The sequence below is a fragment of the Gavialis gangeticus genome, unplaced genomic scaffold (genome assembly GCF_001723915.1).
Source record: "Gavialis gangeticus isolate Ggan-Ray unplaced genomic scaffold, GavGan_comp1, whole genome shotgun sequence".
NCBI classification, from domain to species: Eukaryota; Metazoa; Chordata; order Crocodylia; family Gavialidae; genus Gavialis; species Gavialis gangeticus.
This window is the reverse complement of record NW_017729034.1, coordinates 49,641,044-49,667,903: the sequence shown is the minus strand read 5'-3', so window position 1 is coordinate 49,667,903 and position 26,860 is coordinate 49,641,044. Positions and strand designations below refer to the sequence as shown.

General features: G+C 40.6%; 1 protein-coding gene across 1 annotated transcript in view; it reads left to right on the top strand.

Moving 5' to 3' along the window:
- RYR2 (ryanodine receptor 2) overlaps positions 1 to 26,860 on the top strand; it is a 784,157-nt gene that overhangs the window by 92,780 nt on the left and 664,517 nt on the right. The window contains exons 5-8 of the mRNA XM_019526720.1: positions 621 to 635; positions 12,304 to 12,378; positions 13,193 to 13,271; positions 15,039 to 15,151. Of these exons, the coding sequence (XP_019382265.1) occupies positions 621 to 635; positions 12,304 to 12,378; positions 13,193 to 13,271; positions 15,039 to 15,151 (282 nt within the window). The remainder of the gene's footprint in view (positions 1 to 620; positions 636 to 12,303; positions 12,379 to 13,192; positions 13,272 to 15,038; positions 15,152 to 26,860) is intronic.

The following is a 26,860-nucleotide window of genomic DNA, read 5'->3' as shown; positions in this document are numbered from 1 at the left end:
GCCCAGCCACTAGACTATCATAAAGAGACATGTTTGCTGAGTTAGCTATATATACAGTAACTTTTAAATCCTTGAAAAGTTCTATAAAAACTAACTTTCAAAGGTTTTCCACAGTTCTGTGGCATCACAGTGGGTATGGCATTGGAATAGTTTCTTAGAAATGCTTTATATGAGACATCAGTAGATTTTCTGTTTTTTTAGTTTATTATGTATTTGCATATTTAATTACATAGGCACATATTAGTCCAGTTGTTTCTGTCTGCTTCATAATCCTGTACAAAACTATTTTGACGTACCATGCATTTGTAGAGTACATATTAAAATATATCAAGGGTAATACCTACCTCACTGTTTTGATCTTTATACAATAATAACTATTTAATGTGATGTGTGACTTAATGTAATAGAGAAAGTTGAGAAAATTATTGTACCAATAAGTTACGATCTGTTGTTCTGAGCATCTGTTTTGCGAAAATTGTAGAGGTAAATGCTGCTTTTAAATGTGATTTGTAATTCTCTGTATGCTGCTCACCATATTAAAGGAAACAAATCACATTTTTAAGTATCTGAGACCAAATGCTTATTTCATATTTTCTCTTTTTTTCCCCATGTCTCTGCAGAAATTTATGATGAAGGTAAGCAAGCTAAAAGTTTAGTATTGTATTTCATATATATTAATTAATTGGTTTTCCAATTTATTTATTTTTAGAAGTAAACATCAAACTTTCAGAAGTCCTGAAATTTTTGGTTTCAGAAATCATACCAACTTAAGTTAGGTTTTTTAATGAGCATGAAGGGGCGCTGGCAGACCTAGTGAACAAACTAACGTGATAGTATTTCAAGAGCTTTAGCAGTAGTAGATGTTTGTCCAATTTTTTTAAATGGTGAAACAAAGAACTTCTCTAACTAAAATGCATGTTTGTAGAATTTGAACAGATACTATCTGGTGCATTTTATGATTTGATTTTCTACATTTGATGCTTCCATTATTTTTTATATTATCTCTGGTTTACTCTGGGTCAGGTTCTTTGGTTCTCAGTTAGGCCTTACACAATCAATGGGACTAGGATAATGCAGGATTTGGTATGTAATACATTTTCAAGCAATCCCCAGATAATAAATGTTCCAAAAAACATAACCAAGGGTATTGCAAGCAAGGCTGACACATTCTGCTTTCCATGTACCTAGAATGCTGGCAGAAAGATTTGATATCCATAATAGGATGGCTTAGTCTTTCTATGGGTTGGCATTTGTACCCCTCATATATCCTGCTAGTATATGCTCCTGGCATTTGAGTACTTTAATTCTGGAAGCCTTTTAAAAATTTTTGAAGGAAGTAATGTTTTAAATATTTTGAAAAAGTATTCTGAACCCTGAAAAAATTTAGTTTGTATTCTTTGATTCAGGCAAAATGTGTTGGTTGTCAGATTGATAACCTCTCAGGCTAGGTGCAGATGTTCAGAGTGCATAGGAGGAGGTTAGATTGTGTTTAAAAATGGACACCTGATCATAGTTTGCCTAGGTGTAGACCTTATACTTAGATCCCTTGTTAGCTTCATCTAAGTATGAACTGTACAGAAATTCAGGAAGGTTAGAGCAGTCTAAAAATGGTTGTCCTGATCTAAGTTAACCCTGTCTTGGAGGTAGTCTAACTTAGATTGGGTTCAGTGAGTCTGATTTATCTCAACTTATCTACAGTTTCCAGTGCAGCCCCAGTTCCCAGTCACTGGTTCCAGTCCTGGGGATGAGCTTTTCGTAATGTTCTCCACACCCTGGCACTGGGTTATTTTTGCCCCCTGGCCCCTCCCTCCACAAATAACCCCTCACCATGGGCCAGCCAACTCTCCTCCCTCAAGCCTGACAAACCCCACAACCTGCAAGCTGCTCCTGGTGCCAGTTTTACTGGCATTCGCTGGTTCTAGGAGCTGATGGAAGTAAGTCCATCAGTTAGGGGAAAGGGTGAGTGGGATTGGGGAGTTGGCTTATTGAAGGGTGGGGTAGGTCAGGAGGGGACTAAAAGTAGCCCCTGGTCTCAAAGGGGGAGAACCCTACTGGTCTGCCTGCACCTTCATGCATCCTGACTTACTTCAGTCAAGCTACTGGGACTGGTGACCATCTGTAAAACTGGCCCTAGGAGCAGTTTATGGGACTGGGGAAAGTTTGGTGTCATCAGAGGTGGGGGGGGTGGAATTGAGGCGGGGGTTGGCAGGATTGGAGAACCTCTCCAATCCTGCCAACTCGCCCTCCCACGATCTCTCCGACCCCCCACACTGACCTCACTAGCCCCTCTAATCCTTGTAAACCCTGCCAGATCCCAGTAACTCCCCTGCAGACCCTGCTAGACCCCCTGATCTCCCAACCCCCCCACCAACTCTGTGTACCCCATGATTCCCCCAAGCCCCTCTGCTAGCCCTGAGCTTACCTTAGATTGGATGGTTATTTTTACCTCAGTCTAACCTTCCCCTAACCTCCCCGAATGTATGTACCCTCAATGGGAATCTCTGTCTCCAATTCATCTGGCTACTGATTTGTTCAGTTATTTATTTATCCTCCTTGAAGCAAGTGATATTCTCTTAAAATGGATAATTCAGTACATCATAAAGGCATACATACTCATATCCTGGATCGACAGCACATTCCCCTATCTCTTGGCTCTATATCAACAGCTATAGGCTGGACTAGTCTCTGCTCCTTCTTGCTGATATGCTCACTAATTCTTCTCCAGGCACCTTTTGTCTACTCAGTTTTTACCCTCTAAATTATCAGTGTAGGACTGTTGCAGATAACTTCTGCACGATGTATGGGGAATGAAGAAATAGCCCTACTGCTTGCTGATTCCTGCACATGCTGAAACAGCCCAGAAGAATTTGCAGATCCTGTGCACCATTGACCAAGGGAGCATTCCAAGCAAAACATGCAGTGTTTTTTATATCAGCCTCCAGGGCTGAGTTTAAGGATGACAGATGAATTTGCCCAGTGCAACTCTTCTCTATTGATCCATCTTTTCCTCCCACCGAGCTGTCTGTCTTATTCCTTATCTGTGAGTCTCTTCCTCAAATGACAAGGATGATTCACATTTTCCACATCACGCAGTAACTAAAAATGCTTCCCCATAATCTTTAGCCTGTGAAAAATATCCCCCTTCTCCACTTACTTTGCTTTTAAACAGCTAAGTGGATTTTTATTAATCCCCCCTCCCATACGCCTCCAATCTTTCTCTCTCTTTTTAAAGACAACACACTAACAAATGAAGGAAAGAAAAAGGGAAAAAAGAGGCAAAATCATCCCTAGGCTAAGGAAGAAGAATGAGATATGTATTTTTTGGGGGGGTAGTGTTTTCCAGAATGTTATGGGTGCTTGAAAATAGGGTTTTTATTTATGGCTGACACAGCACTTCCATTGTAAATATATATATCTGTTTTATATACAATGCTGTAAGTAGAGAATCAATATTCTAACGTGCTGTTGATGTATTCCTCATTTACTGGATTATCTTTTTTATTCAAAGATCTCTGGTGTTGGGGAAAATAGACATTTACTTACAGAGATGTTAATCACGAGGTCAGGTTTCACATCTGTAATGTGCTTCCAGCTAATAGGCTTATTCATGCTGCTTTCTAGCAAATCAGTATGATCAAAATCAGACCATTTAACTTGAATCAGACCATTGGGCGTAAATGTTTGCGATTATTACCAATGATTCCAGTCTCTTTAATGGAGACTAAAAAATATCTTCTTGTTCTTAATGAAAAGTATGCATGCAGCTTATTTAGTTAGCTGCCTGATGCAGTTAGCATCAGTGTTTTGATTAAGATTCCCAGGTCCTTGAACTATAGCTCTTAAAACAGGTCTTCCTGAAGAAGCTTGGCTCACTGAGTAATCCGAAAACTTGATACTTATACTAGTGTAGTTGTACTTTGTTTGTGATCTTCAGTATTGCACAAGGTAGATATTGACTGACAGCGTGTCTGAATTCTTTTAGTCTCTAGTATGTTTAACCTCTCAGTTAAACTCTTAAATTTGAGTTGAGTTTAATTTTAGTCAAGGAATATCTATAGATATCTATATATATTTATAAGTTTTTTTTGGCTCACTAGCTATCATTATCTGCAGAGTGAGTGTCCTTAAAGTCTAACATAAGAGCTACTATTTAGTGGGTCAAACTGTAGGCCATCTTGCCTAGTATCTTGTGTCACAGTGGCAGAGAGTAATGCTGAAAAAGAGCATGAACAGGGCTTTTTCCACTTTTCCTCTCCCACTTACCACCTCCAGCATTTGGGGCCTAGGAAATTGTGAGATTGTGTTCCTGACTCCCATGCTTAATAGCTACTGATGCACCTTACCTGCAAGAATTTGTCCAATCCCTTTTTGAATCTGGCTAAACTGTCAGCCTCCTCATCTTGTGGCAATGAGTTCAACATTTTAATTACAGATTGTGTTAAAAAGCATTTTCTTTTGTTAGTTTTAATCTTACTACTTACTAGCTTCATTTTATAGCTCCTAGTCCTTGTATTGGGAGAGACAGTAAATAATAAATTCCTATTTACTTTCTCTATCCTGTTTAGTATTTTGTAAATCTTGCAATGTTTACTTTTAAGACATCTTTCTGAATTGAATAGGGCTAGCTTCTTTAGTTTCTTGTCTTATGAAAGCCTCTGTGTACCACTAATCATCCTTGTTGCTGTTCCCTGTACCTCCTCTAGTTCTTCTATATCTGTTTTGAGTTGTGGGGACCAAAACTGGGCATAGTATTCAAGATGTGAACCCACCATTAATCTATAAAGGGGGATAATAATACTTTCTGTTTTGTTTACAGTCCCTAACATTTTGTTTGCCTCTGACAGCTTCTGATCACTGAGCTGGTCTTTTAAGTGAATGGTCTACAGTGACTCTCAGATCTCTTTCCTGTGTGGTAACAGCTAATATACAGCCCATCATAGATAGTGTAGGTATAGTTTGGGGGTTTTTTTGGTTAGATGCATCACTTACCTAAATTAAATTTCCTCTGCCATTTAGTTGGCCATTTGCTCAATAGTGCCAGATCCTTCTGCAATTCTTCACAATCTGCCTTTGTCTTGACCACTTTGCATGCTTTTGTGTCATCTGCAAATCTGGCCATCTTGCTACTCACCCAGGTTTCCAGATCATTTATGAATGTGTTAGATAACACCGGTCCCAACACAGATATCCCATAGTGTACTTTTTTCCATCCTGAAAACAGACCAGTTATACTCACTCTTTGTTTTCTACCTTTAAGCAAATATTTGGACCTTCCCTGTAATCCTATGACTACTTAACTTCCTTAAGAGCCTCTGATAGGAGGACTTTGTCAAAGGATTTTTGGAAGTCCAAATATACTGTCAACTTGATCAATGTCATCTACCTGCTTATTGACACCTTCAAAGAACTGTTGTGGGCTGGTGAGGCACGATTTCCCTTTGACAAAGCCATGTTGATTCTTCCCCAGCAAGTCATGTTCATCTGTATGCTGAACAATATATATATTTTATTATTATTGTTTCTACCAGTTTTACATAAACAGAAGTTAAACTCACTGGCCTGTAGCTTCCTGGGTCCCCGCTAGAGCCTTTTTAAGATGTGAGAAATCACATTGGCAGTCTTCCAGCCCTCTGGTACCAAGGCTGTTTTTAGAGAGAGGCTGCATACTACAGTTAGGAGTTCGTCACTTTCCAATCTGAGGTCCTTCCGGACCCTAGGGTGAGTGCCATCAGGCCCTGGTGATTTGGTACTGTTCAGTTTAGCAATTTGTTCTGCAACCTCATCTATTGAAAGCTGGATCTGCTCATTTGACTTGTCTCTAGAGAGGAGTGGAACTGGTGAGAGAATTTTCCTAACATCTTCCACAGTGAAGATAGATGCAAAGAATACATTTAGTTTCTTGGCAGAGCCCCGTCAATCTTTGGTGCTCCTTTTGCACCCTAGTCATCCAGAGACCCAACTGATTCCTGGCAGGTCTTTGGCTTCTAATGTACTTAAATAATTTTTTATTGTTTTGTGTGTGTGTGTCTAGCAAGTTTCTCCTCAAATTCTTTCTTAGCTTGTCTTATAACAGGTTTACATCTGATTAACAGCTTGTGCTCTTTTTTATTTTCTTCTGTAGGATTTTTCTTCCATCTTTTGAAAGAAGCCTTTTTTTTCTGCTTACTGCCTTTGTAACTCTTGAGTCATGCTACAGTAATAGGGTGAGATTAGTATATAAAACTTGCAAATACAAGTAGCTCTATAGTACTGTTAAAGTAAAGCATAAAGACTTTGCTTTGTGCTGATAATTTATTCTGCCTCTTTGATATTTCTCATAAGGTAATATATGTAGTAGTAGCACTCTTCTAGATTATTTGAAGGTCTCCATTTATTTGGCTGAAGATGAAAACAGGGCCTCTGACTTTTTTTTTGGGGGGGTGGGTAACCATGGTATAATGCAGCATATCACTGAGCTAAGTTACTTTGCACCCTCCATAAATTTTGAGGAACTCATTACCTCAGGGTTTGGCTTCAAGCACTAGAAATGAGGGCCAGGAAAGCACTTTGGGCATAAAAGACAATATCTTTCAAGTCTCAGGAGTCCCATAAATTTTTTCCCCCCTGCCTTTTCTGGGATGAGAAGCTTCTCGGGGTTCCAGGGATGAGTAACATCCTTTCTGAAGTGGTACTGTCTTTTTGTCTCTCTCATCAATAATATTTGAGAATCTTGCATACACAGGAAAAAGTTGTGAACCTTGGCACAGAATTCACAACCACAAACTGGTTTAAGTGATCAGAAATGGGTTTAAACCTGTAACAGAACAGATGTTCCATGCACATAAACCAGTTTGAAATGGCTGAAACTGGTTTGAGATAAACCTGGTTGAATGTACTATCAGACTTAACTGATTGAGCTCAAACTGGTTTATGCAATGTCTATCCCAGACCCCTTCCTGGTTTAAGTTAAACTGGAGTCCTCCAGGATCCCAGCATGCTCTCTGGGCTGGGCTGTGCTATCTGCTCCAGAGCAGTGCTGGCCCCAACCCTCTGCTCTCTAGCTTGAGCAGGAATAGGACCTGGCGAGACACCAGCTGGCATGGCCTATTTAAGGCAAAGTGGGCAGGGAGGGGGTTAATTCTTTCCCTGTCCCACCAGCAGGCACCACATGGCATGGCCACATTAAGACTAAGGGGGCAGGGAGGGGTTTAATTTCCCACCACTGGGGGACTGCAGCTGGGGCAGAGCAGCCCCAGAGGGGGGCTCTTCCCCCTGCTCCTCTCCCCCTCCTCCCTTCCACCTCCTCCCCATAGGCAGGGGAAGGGGGGGGCTCTGTGCAGTGCTGGAGAGGGACTCCTCCCCTCCTTTCCCCCCACTGCCATGGGGCGGGGAGGGGGGCTCTATGCAGGGCTGCCAAGCCCTGGAGAGGGACTCTTCCCCCCCAGCTCCTCCCCACACCACAGGGTGGGGAGGGAAGCTCTGTTCCATGCTTGGGGATACTCTTCCCTCTCCTCCTACTCTCCCTGCCTCCACTGCTGCCGGGTGGGGAGGCGGGGGCTCTGTGTCCCTGACCCATGGCGGTGGGGGAGGTGCAGACAGCCTTGCAGAGTCCCTCTCCCCATCCCCTGGTGGCAGGGTGGAGATGAGGACAGGGAAGAGTCCCTCTCCATCCCTGAACAGAGCCCCACCTCCCCACCCTGCAGCGGTGGGGGAGAGGGAGGAGGGGGAAGCGTTCCCTTCTGGGGCCAGGCCAGGCAGTGCTGTGTGCTGGGATTGCTCCTGGCTGACAGCAAGCCGCTGTCAGGGCAGAGCTTTCTCCTCTTCCTCCTCTTTTTCTCCCATGACACAGTGATCTAATCACATTTCCTCTTCTTCTACCCTGTGAACCCTGCAGGCCAAGGTTGGGGTTTAAACCCCTCCTCAGTCTTACTCAGGCCTACTGGGGCCTGGCCATGCCCTCCCCGCTCCCCCTTGTCAACTCAGCTTCCCTGTGGAAGGGAAGGGAGGGCTTCTGTAGTGCCCCCAGTCTCCTGGCCTGAGCCATTGCAGGCACGTGCCTGCATTTCCAGAATGAAAAGGGAATGTCTATCCACTTGCAAAATCATTCAATCTCTGCAGGTTAGATTAACCTGCAAAATTTGAATCAATTCAGGCTTGGGCTTTTTGAATGCCTGTCCCTACCCAAAATGTTTAAAAGGCAACAATATGTTTAATTCTTTCCAAGTGCAAATTATCTGTTTACTTCGTCACCAATTTTAGAATAGGTCAAATCTGAGTTGACACCTGCATGTAACAATGGTGGAAGTACAATCACACACTTTTGCTTCTTTCACATCTTAAAAATTAGGAAAAAGTGGATTTTTACCTTTAAAATCAGGGATGTTTGGTTCCAAAGTTTGAAACTCAAAGTACAATTTAAATCTTGCCTTTTAATTATCTGCAGACTATGTTTTAAACCTGAAAAGAGTGTTAATTGAACTAAACATACATACATATATATATATTGTAGTCGCATGGAATTTTAGTTAGGCAGTACAATGAGCCTTGGGTGGTATTATCTTCAGTGCAGAGGGTGCTTTTTTTATTTTATTATATACAGTACACATTTCTATAATTCATCAGTATCCTTTTGAATTCTAATTCCCTTAATCCATTTAAGCTAGTTGCAAATAATTTCTGGTTCAGTAAGAATAATGTTGTAATGTTTTACTTGCTGACTTATGCATTTCAAAACTTTACTGATTCTATATAATTATTAAAATACATATATAAAGGATTTTCCCCTATTTTGTCTACCTGAACAACTCTTGTTTTAGTAAAATGATTGCTAGTTCAAATGACATTTGTAATCGTCCTACAGATTTTTGGGGATATAGTTCACCAACTGGCCTTTAAGAGTTCATTCAAAGGATTGTCACTCAATTTTTCAAGAGCTAAAATGTATTCCTACAACTCATTTTTAGTACTCATCTTTTCATATAGATTACCTAATGCAATCTCCAACTTTCTTTATCCTAGGATGGTGGGAACATTGTTATATGTTAGAAAAGTACTAACAGCATTATGAACTCATGAACCCCTCATCAAGGTGCCACTTCAGATTAAATACTTACATTAGTCTGTTGGTTTATAGATCTTAGTGGATAGTAATTTGCTATTTAGCAATTGAAGGATGAAGCCGATGTCACAAGAAGTTAAAGCAAATAGCTTTATATGTTGTGGCAAGTTCAGTGGAAGCCTAAGTCAGTTTCTGGTAGAGGTGGGTCTAGCACAGAATCCAGTATCTGAATACTTATACTTCTGGTCAGTGGTGGTTTTTTTCCCAGCATTTACCTATAGGCAGGTCAAGTGCCATGTTTTTCTTTAATCAGTTGAACCAGAATTGGAGATCTAAATTAATAAATGTGGACTGGCAAGGATTATTTAATATTATCATTTGCAGTAGCACTTTTGGAATTAGTAAGTGGAAGATACTTTATCTACTCAGTGGGCCTGTCTACGTGTGCATATTTACTGTGCAGTAATTTAGGTTACTGTGCAGTAACTGAAAATTGCTGTGCAGTATGGGCATGTATCTACATGTGCACACCCGTACTGTGCAGTAACTATGGTAACTTGCACTGAATTGGGTGCACTGAATTTGATACATGATGCAGGTATCAAATTAATGACCAATTAGTTACTGCACAGTAACACACGTGTAGACGCGTTACAGCACACTAACAATGGGCGTGTGGACTGACTTGGTACTAACTTTAGTCTCAAGTGAGCCCACACACAGCATTACTGGGTTTTAATGGCTGCACATGTAGACTCTGGCCTAAAACTGCTTAGTGCACAGTAAATACACATGTAGACACATTCTGCAGGTAGACAAAGTAATGAAATGTTACTAGCTACAACTACAGTTCCTAAAGTAAAATGGTATATATTAGGTGAAAAAATTAGCTTTAGCCATTAATCTGAGATTTTCTAAAAGGGAAAAGGCAGGAGTTTTCCTATTTTTAAGTCTTAGTTTACTGTATTAGTCATCTCTGTTCTGTTTCTAGGTACTGCAGTTTTTAAGCTCCTCTTAGCATGTTTAAGCCTTTGACAGTAATAAATTAAATGTAGCTTTGCTGTACCAATTTTGCTTTGCAAATAATTAATTAATTCGGATTTTTATAGAGAACTACTATTATTTAGTTCGCTGTTAGTATACCATATTTTAAATATTAAGGTTTAATTCAGTGTTTGTATGGCATTGCCATTACAAAAGTCAACATCTGAAGTACTTAATATAGTATGTTGTTGACTTTGTATTGGAAAACGTTGTTGAATAACTTTAAGGAATGAATAATCAGTCCTTGTACTTTTATAACTGCTCTCACTGAAAGAAAAGTGCTGTAATAATATTAATTTAGCATTTGTGGCATATGTGGGACCTTTGAACATTTACTGTAAATTATATGGACCATATTTTAAAAGCCTGTAATATTGAGAGGTTCACAATACAACCTAATTGGTTTTATCAGCTATAATTCCAATCACTCTGCAAACAGATGTTGCCCTTGTGCCACCATGAAATTACTGATGGTGGCACAAAACCCAATCAAACAGACATCTATATTTGTCACATGACAAATGCCCCAAATTGTGGCCACAATAATTTATAGTAATAGTTTGTGCTACATTTTCAAGGTGGACATCTGTTTGATTATGGCAACAGCTGCCATGAGAAGGCACTACTGGGGCTTTATGACCATGGCTTCAAGTGCCTGGTCCCCCTACCTTAGGCCCACATCTGCAGGCATGGAGCAGGGGCACGATGGGCTTCCCCTCTATGCTTCCAGACACATGCCTTGGATTTTGCCTTCAGGTTTGGAGTGGGGAAGATCATCTCCCTTCACTTGCAGATGTGGGGTGTGGTGGTATGAAATGAGTGCCAGGAATCCTCTGGTGGGCATTCTGGGGTGCATATCTGCATGTCTGGAGGCACCCAGTCCTGCAGGATGATATCTAGGTGTGAGTCTGCAAGCAGAGGAACCCCTGAGGGTACCCCTGTTTCCAGACACAGGGCACAACATTGTGAAACATATGCCAGGAATACCCTGCAGGGGGCTTCTAGGGGCATGCATTTCATACTGCTGTGCCCTGGTTTGGGTTGTGGTATGCAGACTGCACTGGAAATAAACATTGGAACATATGTAGTGTAAGCCCAAGTGCATGAAAGCCCTCGACTGAAGTGGCTGTATGACCTAAGTAAATCAATACAAGTTTTATCAGTGCAATATCTGTAGAAGTGTTCAAAAATGTGTTAAGATACCAGAAACCACCCCCACAACACCACCAGCATAGGATTGTCCTCTGGAGTAAATTTACTGTTTCTACCTAGTCTTATTTTAATGGTTTCATCCACTGGAACTTTCCTCATGTCCATTAGGGGCCTAGTACACATCTCAGTCGGTCCCATGGACTATTACAGTTTGCTAACAGTAACTTTAGAAATGTTGCTGTTTTCATTACATTCCTAGCTATGCTCCTTTTACTTACTTAAACATTTCATTTCTCCTCCAGTCTGTAAATCATTTAAATGTTTGTAATCTGTTGAAAAGATCTGCCCCACCTTCTTAGTCAATTTAAACCAATTGTGTATTTGACAGTTGTGATTTTTTCCAGCTTCTCAGTCATATTGTTGGTATTGTATTCTGACATTCCTCCAATTTGTCAATATTTTGTTGTCAGTGAAGAGTCCAGGAATTGATTTCAGGTCCAGTAGTATCAGAGATGCATGCAGGAAGCCATTTTCAAATCTATTACTACTGTGTAGGAAGAGGAGAACCAAACATGATTGATTTTACAAATGCCCAACATTGTTTAGTAACTTCAATGGGAACTGGGTTAAGCTGATGGTGAGAGTTTTTGAGCATGGCATCTTAAAATTCAAATTAATTGATTATAAGGTCAGAAGGGATCATCATCTAATCTGTTTTCTTGTACCGATGATAGGACTTCCCTGAATTAAGTTTTGTTTAAACTATAGCATATCTCTTCTTTCTTGCCATTTCCTATTCACGAGTCATAGATGTGATTAGCTAACAGATGTGACACAATTAGCATGCTGATAAACTATTTTACAGCACACAGTGGTTTGAAGGTGCCTGTAAATAATGTGAATCTTCCATACGATTCCATACCTTATCTTGTTCATATTATTATATATCATATTATATACCATGCTAGAGTGTTCAGGGACAGGGAGTTAATTATTGTTTTGTTTCAAAGAAGAGCCAAATTTTGATCCAACATGGCAATAAGTCATTTTTGTTTTTTTAATTTATACAGACTGCACAAGGTGGGGGTCATCGAACGCTCCTATATGGACATGCAATATTACTGCGCCATTCATACAGTGGCATGGTATGTATGGATTTGGCCTTTGCATTTCTGAATTGATCATAGTCCTGGTACATACTTTTTTTTGGTTATATGGTAACAAGAGCTGATAATATTCCAACTATGGCCATTTCAAATTATTCCATTATTATTTACACTAGAGAAGTGTTTCACTATTCAAGCCATTCAAGATACCTACTCTCCACAAAAGTTAGAAGACTTGTAACAGGAAACAGTATCTTTCATTTCTAGACACATTTTGAAATCCAGATTTGGCTGACACTGATACTGACAGATTAATATCTTTATCTGCCTGTGTTAAATGAGTTGGTGATTTCTTATTTTTTTTCTCAATAGACAGATGTCTGCATTGCATAAACTGCAGCATCTCTACAGCTGGCTCTGGCTGACAATACAAAAATAAGGCAGACACTGAACGGGGAGATTTCTTGATGTAGTATAATTCAGAATTAAATCATGATATTCTCAATTGTCTAATAAGCTGTATGAGTTCCAAACTGATTAACATGCATATAAAAATCTAATAACTGGACTTTAATGTCAATAATACTTCTTACTTGCAGACTTGCTTTTTTCTATTTTAACAGACATGCAGTAGATAAAGATTGACAGGTTCTTTAAGAACATTTATCTTTGTCAGTCTGCCTGCCTATTCTGATCAAGAAGCAATTAAATTCCTTATACTTTCATATAGAACGCTTAGGATTTTCTAGGAACCAGTATACAGTTCTATAATAGGAAAGTTACAACCTTATCTGTCCAGAATAAAAACCAGATACGAGCTGAATAAATCATACCTGTTTTCTTTTCTTGGTAGTACCTTTGTTGCCTCTCCACCTCTCGATCATCAATGGATAAATTGGCATTTGACGTGGGATTGCAAGAAGACACAACAGGTAAATATAATGCCACTAAGATTATCTTGAGGCTAATCAGGAGATGAAATGGGTTATAATTGCAAAGAAACTACTTGAGAGAGGCATGGTGGCGGGTTATTTTTTTTAAATGTCTGGTAAAATAAAACTTAAGGTTCTTCAGCAACATTACCTTGGTTTTGTTGCACACATGCAGTATTTTGTGTGTAATTTTTTTCCTTATAGAATATGTAGTTTAATGTTTTTTGTGTCTTTTTAGGCTGTTAAAAGTATAGAATATAAAGGATTAAGAATTTGCTATTACTGTAGAATTATCATCTTGTGCATCTTTGAAATCTTTTGCTTTCTATTACTGTTATTTAGAGGTGGACTGATATATTGGTCCATGTTGGATTAGCACCGATAAAAGAAAAATTGACACTATTGGCAATCGGCTGTTTTTGGCTGGTGTAGTCAATAATGTCACCAATAAATGCCACATGCATGTGTGCAGTCACAGCATGCACACAGCCAGGAATGCAGCCCAGCAGCTTGGAATAGAGCATCCAGCTGGTAAGTCTGTGGGGAGGGGGTTGCGGGGGATGTGCAGATTGAGGCTCCCACAGTGAGGGGGAGGGAGTGGGGCTGGGTCAAGGGGCAGGCACAGCCCAACTGGGGTGGGGCAGAGTATGGGACAGAGCCATGGGTGGCTCATCTTTGGGGCGCTGTGGGTGGCTTATCTTCCCCTCAGGTTTGTGCACAGGGTGAGGATGGGCTACCTGCTGTGGGCTCAGGGTCAGGGGCTGCACTGGCCTCTTCCTGGCAGGGGGGCTGGACCAGGGCTGTATTCAGGGCAGGCAGCAGTGGTGCTGGGAGGGGTGGCTATGGGGTGGGCTACAGCCACCCCCAAATTCCCTGTAACCACTCCTTGCAGCACCACCACTGCCTGAGTACAGCACTGGTCCAGACTCCCGTCCCCCCTTCCCTGCCAGGAAGAGGCTGGTGCAGCCTCTGGCCCCAAGCCCTTGCCTTGTGCACAAATCCGGAGGGCACATGCCCCCCCATGCCTCCCCAGCCTTCGTGCAGCCAGAGAGCTGCCTCCCTCTCCCTGGCCCCCTGTGGCTCCATCCCACCCCAGCCCCAGCCGTACTCCTTCCCTTATCATGGGGGCCTCATTCTACCCCCTCATGTCCCTTCCCTCCTCCACTCCCCTTCCGTCCTCCACAACCTCTTCCCCTGTACAGACTTTCTGGCCAGATGCTGTTTTCCAAGCTGCTGAGCTGCACATCATCTATCAGATCAGTATCAGCCAATATTGCTGGTTAATAATTGGCCGTCGGTACTGGCCAAAAAAAATCTTTATCAGTGCACGCCTACTATTAATATTAAAGTTGCAGTATTGTAAGTATTTTGACTTCATTCAGATTTTTAGAAATCAGGGAAGAGAAAAATAACTTATGTCCTTGGCACACATGTACGCATGTGCATATTCCTTGGCATAACAGGGTTGCCTTCTGGAGGTGCCCAGATTATCTTCTTTCTGTTTCCCAAAATGGGAGACTTGAGAACTTCTACAAGGTGCAATAGGTTTGGGTAGGGGGTTGCATTAGGCTTTCTATTAACACCGTGGGGCACTTAAGTGCTTCAGAGGTATGATAGGGAGGCATTAACCAACAAAACCAACATTAACGTATATATGAAGTCTTAAGTTACATAGACATTAGTAAGAAAAAAATTAAAACTGAACGCAAAAACAGTCTTAAGCATTTCGTTTCTGTTACTGTTTCTCCTTCACCTATGGAAATAAAGGTGAGGCCTGCTGGTGGACCATCCACCCTGCCTCCAAACAACGATCAGAGGGAGAAAAAGTGCGTGTTGGAGATGACCTCATCTTAGTCAGCATCTCCTCAGAAAGATACTTGGTAAGTGCTGCAAGACTACCTAGGTAGTGCTTGTGTTACAGTAAAGAAATATTCTAGGAAATGAGATGGAAATTAATAGAATCATAAAAAAATATATATTAGAGTTTGGTTTGCAAATTATGTTTCTAAATAATAGACTAAATAACATAATCTCAACTGTTAAAATTACTTGAGAATTAAGAGTTCAATTTAGATAATATGTAAACTAAGACTTCAAGGATCTGGAATAGTGACATAGGTATTTATGATAATGTTGATATGACTGATTCTTGCATTAAGTTACTGCTATTATAAGAATTAAACAGTTAATTATGAATTCACAGTAAAGATGACTCAACCTTAATTGTAGAATTGAGGCAATTTTAAGGGTGTTTCAGTGTTGTGAGATTTAACAGCAAGTTGAAACAGGAAATGAAATCTTGCACCAGAATAAAAAGGACGTGTGAGTGTGTATGTGTATCCCATCTTTTCAGTGTATTTTTATAATGTTAATGTTGCAAAGCAAACTGGTAAATTAAAGAAAGATCATTTAAAAGGAGATTATTACTCAAAATTCATGGGGGAATAATTATGCATTTCAACTGAAATTTAACTGAAATATTTAGAAAAAAAATCCAAAAAACCAGAAAACCTCTTAAATTTTTTGTATTTAATATTTTTTATTTACATATATAATTTGCATGAGTTTTTCATTTTAATGCTTTTTTTTAATGTTGTTATAGTTATATAATTTATTGACCAGGTGTGCTCTTCTACTACTGCTCCCATGGTGTAATATGAAATACCTTGTTTTTATTCTTTTTTTTTTTAAATGAGGACAGCTGCTGCTTAATATTGATTGAAATATCTTACTTGCTTTATTAGATCAAAGTACCTCCTGCTTTTATTGTAATGAAATGGTCTGACACTTTTTAATATGAGGACACAACATAACTTTTTCTAACTCTGTGGAAACAGCTGAACTGCTTTGTCTGACATTTCCAAAAATACTTAACCTGCGACAAACACTCAGCACAGAAAATTTCAGCCCGAATTCTAGTTTGGCAATGTTGTATTTAATTGAAAACAGGATCTTATAATGGAAAGTGTTTGGTGACTGTTGTTGTTGTTGTTGTTATTATTATTATTATTATTATTACTGTGCTAATAATGATAACAATATTTTGTATTTGGACTTTTTATCTTGATAAGTCAGTCTCTCTGGAAATTATCTCATGCAAGGTGGTCTCATACAAGAAGTAAGATACAGGCTACATACAGACATTCAAAAAGCTTGAGATGGAATTGATCTAAGTAAGTTATGTGGTTTTCTCTAGGTGGTGTATTTTAGATTGGTAATGAACTAAACACACATTTGCCCTGGGGGGTGGGGTTGGGGGAGGGTCCTTAGACTGGGTTCCACCTTTTTTAAACCGGTCTGTGTGCCAAACTTATGATGGTATAGACTGGTTTCCAATCGCTTATACCAGTAAAAGTAATAATGTCTGTACCTGGCAACAGGCAATGCTTTTCTTTGGTACAATGGGTTTTCTATACCCAAATGTCTTATGTGCTCACAATTCATAACTTTTATTTTAGAAAAAATACAGCAAATTCATGTGCTGATGTATTTGGTCCCCTGATCTCACCCATTTGTTTATTCACTGTAAAACAATGTGTGCTAGACATTAAGTGTTTTTTCTTTATCATATTTCAGTTACTTAGGTTGTCTGGTAGGAGGAGGAATGGGATTTCAGAGTGGCAGTTAAGCAACCCCTTGTATGCAATGCAAAACCAGATTTGAAATGGACATGTTAGTACAGTTAATAATTTAAGGTTTCATGAAATATATTGTATTAATATCACTAAGAAAATTATTTACTACTTACACAGTACTTTGGGTTAATATCCAACTGGCAGCATGTGGGCTGCACTATAGTCTGTGAGGAGTTAACTTTTATCCCACTGGTTGCTTCCTGCTATTGCTTTAGCTGCAGCTGCTGGGCTCTCTTGGCTCCCTTTTTCTCCTCCAGCTTCTGCTTCCTGCCCCACACTCCAAAGTTGATGCTGGGGATCAAGATTGTGTTGTTCAAACTCTAGCCAGAACTTAGAAATAACAACCTCTCCCTGCTCTAATAAAAATGAACTGAGCCAGCAATCGAATGATTTTGGATGTGTAGTTAGGCTTCCAACATGCTGAGCATAGACAAGCTCTTTCTAAAGAACATGGCCCGATGGCCTCTCTCTCCCCCTCCCCTCTTGATGATCAGAATGCGCTTGGTGGCCAGCATCACTGTCCAAGTATAACAAATTAAAGTAGTCAGAATAGATGTTTTCTTTACTAAAACAGCTCTAAGGAATTCTGTCTAGCCTAAATCAGCCTTCATTGCTGCTGATCCTTGCGTCTCTGACAACCTGCTTGAGGTACCAGGGAATCTGTTGCTGCTTTCAGTGACAGAGACTATGGGGAACTTTGTGGGAATGGGAAGAGACTGGAGACCAATTGAGATGGGTTCCAGCTTTTCTGCTCACCTCTTTGGTCATGTGATACAGGTCACTTCAGTGATATGAGTGCCAGTATCCTTGCTATAAGCAGCTAGGATACCTAGTTTATTTTCTGAATGCTTTAAGATCTTTAGATAAGAAGCATTGTATAAGAGCTGAGTGTAGTTGTGTTATAAGATCTGGATTTTGCTCTGGCCACTTATTGTCAGGGATGGGATTTGATTCTGTATAACCCACTCAGTTGAGATCAAAAAGATGTTTTGCTCTAACTAGTCCTTAAGGTTGGGCCCGGGTCCAGGTTATCTTCTCTTGCTGCAGTACAGATCCATGAACAAATCTAAACAGTGTCAGGATGCACCACCAAGTTGTGTATATTTTTAAATTTGTTTTGGCACAGAAGCATTTTTAATATAATATGATTAATAGCATACCACAGACCTTTCAAATATACTAGTTTTTAATAATCTAGAAATCTAATTAGTTTTTGTATGTTTCAAATTGATAAAGTGTCTGGACGGCAAGGAATTTTTAATCTTTTAAACATCACTCAGAACAAATTCCATGCTCGTGAATGTGAAATGCAAGAAGAATATGCAAGATGAAGCAAAATTTAGGAGAACAGCAAGCCATCCTTACCCTTTAAAACAACCGTGATATCAGGAAAGAGGCCAGTGATACTCAGATGGAGAAATAATTAGAAAAGTGAAGAAAATTAATTTGGAAACTTGGGAAGTTTGTTTTTCCCATTTGTAGATTTTCAGTACTATGGAACAATTTCTATGCATATAGTTGCTGTACTGATTTATAATGCTGGTCTGCAGCTGTATTATGCAAATCCATAAATAAGGCTAGCTAAGGTAGCTAAAGTATCTGAAGGCTGCTTCTTTTTTTTGCATATAAGATGACAATGTCTGAAAATGCAAGAAAGTAATATTCTGTTCTCATTAGAAAGAGAACTTTCTCCCTGAAGGGTTTTTTTTTTATCATTGTAGACTGAAGGGTCTTTTCCAAAACTTTTCCTACTAAAGTGCAGGGAATTTTTCTTGTACAGAAAACCTGTCATGTGTTGCCTTTCTAGGATGAGTGAACAACTGCTTATGAAAATGGGGAAGGTCTTCTGGCAACAATACCATTTTTATTTTCAGTTCCTTGTATATGCCAGGTTTCTTGCATCTCCCTGTTGGGCCTGATATAGGGTAACACCTCCTCCTGAAAATAAATCTGTACAGTCGATATCAGAATGATGCTGAGTAGATAGCACAGCTGATATATTAAGACAGCCCAGCACTTACCGTTGTAAGATTTTTATTTCAGTTGCTTAAGGAACTGTTAAGGAATTGAACTGACATCCAGTTTTCAGTTTGGAAAACAGGCAGAAGTCTTCACTGACCCAGGACAGAAGGCAGAGAGCCCTGGAACCTACCTTCCAGCCTGCAGGCCAAGCTGAGGCTAGCTTGGAGCAGGTCCTCAAGGAATCCATTTCTAAGCACTTGGACGAGAAGAAAGTGATCAGGAACAGTCAGCATGGATTTAGCAAGGGCAAGTCATGCCTGACCAACCTGATTGCCTTCTATGATGAGATGACTGGCTCTGTGGACATGGGGGAGACCAGTGGATGTGGTGTACCTTAGTTTTAGCAAGGGTTTTGATACGGTCTCCCATGTTCTTGCAGGCAGGCTAAAGCAGTATGGGCTGGATGAATGGACTGTAAGGTGGATAGAAAACTGGCTGGAGCATCAGGCTCAGAGGGTAATAGTCAATGGCTCGATGTCTAGTTGGCAGCTAGTATCAAGTGGAGTGTCCCAGGCAGAGGTGTAAAATTTCAGGAAATGTTGTAGCCGTGGGAAAAAAATCCATGGTTTTTTCCTGTTTTTTTCAGGAAAATAAAGGAAATTTGGGGGAAAATTGAAATATGTGCAATATTTATTTTCTTATCTATCTACTACTTTAAGAACATAAACTATGTTTTATATAACTTGCTTAGCACATAAAATTGTAATGTTTGGTATATTTATGAAATTTAAAAGTACAAATGCCTTATTATTATTTGAATAAAACTAAGGCATTTAAAATAATTATTTGTAATTATTGTTATGGATGGAGCGGCAAGCTGCTGCACCCTAAGGTACTTAAGCATATCTTATTTTTTGCCAGTTCATGAGAACAAGGAAAAAAAAATAAAATTTGAAAATAGAAACCATCAGCACTGAAGTAAACAAAAGGAAGTTATTATTGTCTGGACTTAGAAAGTATCCTCCATACAGTCAGCAGTCTCCAAAAATAGAAGAAACTCCTATTTTTAGAAAAAGAGCTCACAAAAACAATCCCTCTAAGGCTGGAGACAAAATTCAGCACATGAAACCAATGTGTCTTTTAAACAATCAAATATATCCTTGAAAATATTAGCATCACAAGTTTCTTTGTCTAATCAGTGAGACTCAGTTTCTGAAATATCACTGTTTTCTGATTCTGAATCTGAACCTTCATTTTTATCTTCACGGACTTCATGCAAACTTTCAGTTTCCTGGATTGAAGCAAATTTCCCTACTTTTTCACAGGTAATTTTATGTTTTGATTTGGTGTGTATATTTCCAAATATGGCCCAGTTCTTTCACATGCTGCAGAAGATGGAGGAATCTGAAGCAGGTAAGAAGTATGGCAAAAGCTTTGTTATCTGGCACCCATGGGGAATCGGGGTGCAGGACAACAAAATATACCAGTTACCTGAGAGACCGCCTCCCCTGCCGCATGTGGTGCACCGCCACCCCTCCCACTGCAAGGGACAGGGAGGGAGGCAGAAGAGAAAGGGGAAAAGAACTGTTATTGTGGGGGCACAGCAGCACAGGCAGCTTTGCCCCAGGCTGCTTTGCCATGGTGGGCACTTCTGGTTTCGCTTTTACCTTACAAGCTGGCATGCCAGTTAATAGAGCATGCTGGCTTATAAAGTGCTGGATAACGCAGCTTTCACTGTATGTGGAGTCAGAGGCTGTGTTGTACAAAGGCCTTGCCACCATGTTGCAGGAGGAATATGCTTAGCAGTCCCAGATTACACTCCTGGACCAAATAGCTGACCACATTCTGTATTTTGCAACATTTGAAAGTACCTTGCCAACATCAAGTCCTAAGTGTGTTGCTTATTTTGTAATTCAGTCAAATGTGGTAGAAATGCTATCATCACTAACATTTCTACCTTTGAATCTTGGATCTGAAAGATTTGCAGCAGTATGAATTGGCTGGCAACAAAATTCCTCCCACCTGTGAATGAAGTCTTTCACTTTTCCTTCTTCCCTACTCATAGGTGGAGATATACTTACTTTGCCAAACACAGTTGACTTTCTCTGGGCCTATAGGTAAGGTATGTCTGACAAAAGTGCATCGTCTGATTCAGGTGCAGTGATTGCTGAAGAATATGGCTTTAGAAATTCAGGGAGTTCTGCAGCTGGACCCAGCATACATCTTCATCAAGTACAGTTTTCCTTATGCTTCAGACTACTTTAAGGTCTTCAGTTATCACTGTTTCTTGAAGAGATTCTTTGTTTTTTAGTAAACTTTCAAATGATGTCACCACCCCCCCATTTAGTTTTAGTACTAATTTTGAGCGTCACCATTTTATTCTTCCCATTCTTTTCTTCCTGCTGCTTCTTAGAGATTGCAGTTGCAATATGAATAGATTTTACATATTGTATAATTTCTTTTGCTCTATTCTAGAACTTTTGCAGTGTCTCCAACTTCATGAAATCATTTAGAAACAAGTTTAGGTCATGGGAAATGCATCCTATTGCAGTAATATGTGGATTTTTTCCATTATGATCTTCCATGCTGTTTTCATATTACATGCGTTGTCAGTCAACAAAGCAAATACTTTACCACTCCCAATCTTTTGTGGGACTTCACATATTTTACTAGTGGTATACTTTGCAGTATGTCTGTTCTTTCCTGCTTTAATGTTTTTATAAAAAACTGGTCGAGGTGTTGTTATCACAAAGTTTATGATTCCTTCTCTCCGTACATCTGTCCACCCATCAGTAAGTATCATCATCGAGTCCAGCAACTTGCCCAAAGGGCAGGAAGTCAGCAGGGGTCACAGGACCCCAGAAAGATAAACATCCAAATATCTCTTGAAGGTGTTCAAAGTAGGCGCTTAAACCACTTCCAGCGGCAGTCTATTCCAAACCTTGGGGGATTGGACTGTAAAGAAGTTCTTCCTTATGTCCAGCCTGAAATGGTCATGGAGGAGTTTGTGACTGTTTAATGTTGTCATTCCTTGGGGCACTCTGGTGAACAGATGTTCCCCCAGATCCTGGTGAGCACCCCTGATAAACTTATAGGTGGCCACCAGATCACCCCTGAGCCTGCATTTTTCCAGGCTGAAGAGTCCCATAGGTCTCAGCCTCTAATCATGAAGTCTGTTTTCCTGACCTCTTATCATGTGTGTGGCTCTCCTCTGGACTCTCTCAAGCTTCTCCACATCCTTCTTGAATTGTGTAGCCCAAAACTGGACTCACTACTCCAGTTGCGGCCTCACCAAGGCCAAGTACAGTGGGCGAATGATGTCTTGGGATTTGCTCGAGAAGCATCGATGGATGCAAGCCAGCATTTTGCTTGCTTTACTAGCAGCATCATCACATTGAAGGCTCAGGTTCATCCTGTGGTCAATCATGACCCCCAAGACCCTTTTGTCCGAAGTGCTAGCCAGTGTAGCACCGCCGAGCCTATAAACGTGCTGTGGATTTTTCATCCCAAGGTGGAGAACCTTGCATTTTTCAGTGTTAAATACCATCAGGTTTTTGTCCGCCCATTTCTTGAGCCTGGATTGCCCTCCTGTCCTCAGGTGTGGATGCTTTACCCCAAAGTTTGGTGTCGTCGGTGAACTTGTCCGCTTCTGACGCCAATGTCCACTTCATTAATGAAGATGTTGAACAATATGGGTCCAAGGACAGAGCCTTAGGGGACCACACTGGTCACAGGGCACTGTGACGATTGACTTCCATCAACCACCCTCTCTGGGTCTGACCACATAGCTAATTCCCCAGCCAGCAGGTAGTGGAGAAGCCGAGGCTGCAGTTGGCCAGTTTTGCCAAGAGGTGATCATGGGATACCAGATCGAACACTTTTTTGAAGTCAAGATACATGGCATCAATCTCTTCTCCCTTGTCCAGGTGATAGGTCACCTGGTCATAAAAGGAAATGAGATTGGTCAAGCAAGACCTACCCACAACAAATCTGTGCTGGCTATCCCTCAGGATGTTGCCATCGGCCAGTCTGTTGAGAATGGTTTCTTTGATAATTTTTTCTAGGACCTTCCCTGGGATAGAGGTCAGGGTGATGGGCCTGTAGTTTGCTGGATCCACTTTCCTCCCCTCCTTGAAGATAGGTACCACACTGGCCTTTTTCCAATCTTTGGACACTTCACTGGAGCACCAGAAGTTCTTGAAGATCCGTGCCAGGGGCTAGGCTATGATGCTCCTTGGATACTCTGGGGTGTAAGCTGTCAGGGCCAGCTGAATTGAAGGTATCCAGCCTCTTAAGGTGTTCCTTCATAAGGTGAGCATTGATGGAGGGTAAGGAATCACCCTCATCCAGGCCCTTCTGTCCTGTAATGGGCAGGGGTGTCCTTTGGGACTAGTGAAAGACTGACGCAAAGTACCCATTTAGCAAGTTGGCTTTTTCATGGGTGTCAGTTGTCAGCTGTCCCATCCGGTTTAGCAGGGGCCCAATGTTGCCCTTGCTTTTCCACTGGCTTCCCACATATCTAAAAAAGGACTTTTTATTGTCCTTGATACTTGTAGCCAGTTAGAGTTCCATTGCAGCCTTGGCTTTCCTAGTTTGGTCTCTGAAGGTCTGGACCAGTGCAGAATATTCCTTCTTGGAGGTGGATCCTGTCCTCCATCCTTTGTAGACCTTTCTTTTAGGAGGAACTGCAAGACGGAATGCTTCATTGGGTTTTTTTGCACACAGATTGTATTACATGTTCATATTCTGACTCTAGAAGAGGCTTGCAAATGGTATGATGCTCTTAATAATTTAAATGCTGCCTGCCAATGTGTATTTTCAATGATTGATAATGACGTCCCAGAAGCATATATTCTTCTTGCAAGAGCTTGGTCAATTTTTTCTTGCTCTTCAGGTGTCATTTTGTCTACAAATGAAGTTATTGGGAGTCTTTTGGATACAGTTGGTTGAGGTATCTGTTTGCCTGATGATGTTGACTGGGCAACACTTTGTGATGGTGATGTTAGAAGAAGCAGGAGGGGTCAAGAATGTTTGCACGTGCTACTTCCACTGTCATCATGATCTACTTTACTCACACTCATGAAGGATTTTTTTTTATGTGTGCAAGACGCTTCATGCAAGAATATGTTTGGTCATCCTGGTAGCATCTGGAAATGCATATTTAATTCGACCATATTTGCAAAACAGGTATTTTTTCAGAATGACTTGCAGTTGCAGTGTGGAAGTGCTTCCACATGTTAGAAGATGGTTGCACCGTGTTGCTGAGGGGAAAAAAACGAAGTAGCTGTATAGCTAGGTTACATATAAATACTAAGCTACAGCATGTGAAAAATTTAGTAGTTGATGGAGGGAATCCCTCCTCAGTAAGATAACTGTAAATCACCCCTTCTTCCTTCAGACCTTACTGCTAAGGTCAGGGTGGAGGGTGATTTGCTCTGGACTCGAGTTCAGATTGGTAGGAACTCCATTACGAATTACATAAATTATCAAAATATACTAACTGAAGTATAGTTTAATATACCAAACTCAAAGAAATTGAAACTCTTACCTTTCAATAAACAAAAAGTCAACTTTCAGCTCCTTTGTGTTGCTAGATGCAGTTTGTCAGGTACTTCTGTAGATCTCAGGGTCACAGGGTCCAGGAGGAGGCAGGTTCCATTCCACCACCAAAATCTTTAGGTTTCTTTTTCTTCTGGGGCTTTGCTACCCACAGGACTTTAGCAATTTTTTTACAGAAGCAAGAAGGGCAATAATCTGCTTGTTTCTCTGTAGCAGGGGGAGTCCTTTGAGGGCAGAAGTGATCAGGTTGAGGGGCCTGGTCACGACTCAGGAAGAGGATGCATTACTATGTCTCCAACAAACTGTAGATCAGTGGTCAATCGGGGGAAGGAAGGCTGCAGGAATTACAGAGATACACAAGCAAAGATGGATCCTTCGTTCTTCCCTCCTGTGTAGATGGCAGCGCCTTCTGGGGGAAGAAATGCATCTTGGATTTGAGAGTTGTAGCATTTCTACTATATAAAGGAGTTGCAATGATCTAATACTGTAGATTATCTTATGTAAAACACCTTCATATTATATAGTTATTAGAAATCATATTGAGGGAGTACAGGGCAGCTGTAATAAACAATATTTGAAAACCTTGTCTTAAAAAGGATTTGGTTCACCACACTAAAAGAAAATATTTTATTAGAGGTTTTTTCAGTTTTTCTCCAAATTTCCAATTTTTCCATTGCAAAAAAAGGAAAAAGGTCTTTAAAAAAAACCTGGAAAAAAATGTTTTTTTCCCTCGAATTTTTCCATTTTTTTTTTCCAGGCCTTCACATCTCTAGTCTTAGGGGTCAGTCCTGGGGCCAGTTTTGTTCAATATCTTTATTAACAACCTGGAAAATGGCATAGAGTACACTCTCAGCAAGTTTGCAGATGACACCAAACTGTGGGGAGTAAAGATATGTCGGAGGGTAGGGCTAGGATTCAGAGTGACAAATTGAGGTTCAACATCATGAGGGTCAACAAGGACAAGTGCAAAGTCCTGCACTTAAGATGGAACAGTCCCATGCACTGGTACATGCTGGGGACTGAGTAGCTGGGCAGCAGCTGTGCAAAAAAGGACCTGGGAGTGACAGTAGACAATAAGCTGATTATGAGCCAACAGTGTGCCCTTGTTGCCGAGAAGGCTAACAGCATACAGGGCCACATTGGTAGCTGTTTTGCTAGGTCAAGGAAGGCAATTATTCCCCACTATTCAGCACTGGTGAGGCCACATCTGGAATACTGTGTTCAGTTTTGGGCTCCCCACTACAGAAAGGATGTGGACAAATTGGACAGAGTCCAGCAGAGTGCAACAAAAATGGTGAGGGGGATGGGGCATATATCTGATGAGGAGAGGCTGAAGGAGCTTAGCTTATTTAGTGTAGAAAAGAGAAGACTTTGGGAGGGGATTTAATAGCAGTCTTCAACTACCTGAAGGGGGTTCCAGAGAGGACGAAACTAAACTGTTCTCAGTGGTGGCAGATGACAGAACAAGGAGCAATGGTTTCCTTGGCAGATGACAGAACAAGTTGCAGCAGGGGAAGTTTAAGTTAGATATCAGGAAGAATTTTATTAATAGGAGGGTAGTAAAGCAGGATACTTTGCACCTCCCCCATGAACCTTCCCCTCACAGGGTGTTCAGGTAGGCCTTGGCCCAAGCCTGCTCTAGTGCCTTCCCTCGCCTGCCCAGCTTCTGGCCTGGGCCACTGCAGGCATGTGACTGCACTTCTGGAATCAAAAGTGAATGTCTTTTCACTTGCTTATCAGTTCAGTCTACGTAGCTTAGACTAACCTGCAAAGTTTGAATTCATTCAGCCTTGGAGTTTTTGGCTGTATGTACTTAGCCAAAAAGTGTCCAAAAATTCCAGGATTTTGGAAAATGTTAAACAAACTGTAACCTATAGGGTTTTGTCTTATTTGACAGATGTTCAACTGTTTCCTTAATCACAAAGGGGATTTGTCTCCCCCACCCTCCCCTGCAATCTCAGGTTCACTCAAAATAGACCTTTAATAGACCCTTGATCACTTCAGAATTTGCATCAAACCTTAACAAGATTTTGGTTGCGTTTTGAATGCTTTACACAGCTGCAGTATTAAGGTTTCTGGTGTACTCTCTGTTCCTCTTCTTTAAGAGCAAATATTACCATTTGTTTTGACAGCATCCCCCATAATCAGTATTATTTATTGAGCGTATTTTCACTGCATTGGCTAAACAAGTTTAATCAGAAGTAAAATTATACTTAGCAAATAGGTAGGTTGGTGGCTTTGTTTGCCAAGACACTAAGCTGATTTTCTGTTTCATGTTTTTCCTGAAGCTTGCTTAATTCTAAATTGCCTGAAAATCACATGCCCTTCCATTTCCCTCTGTAAAGTAAATAGAAAACTCTTGCCTAACTAGCTGTAGGCATAGCTATGTGGTTGATTTTTTGCCTAGAGTAAATATGGCCACAGTCATTTGAC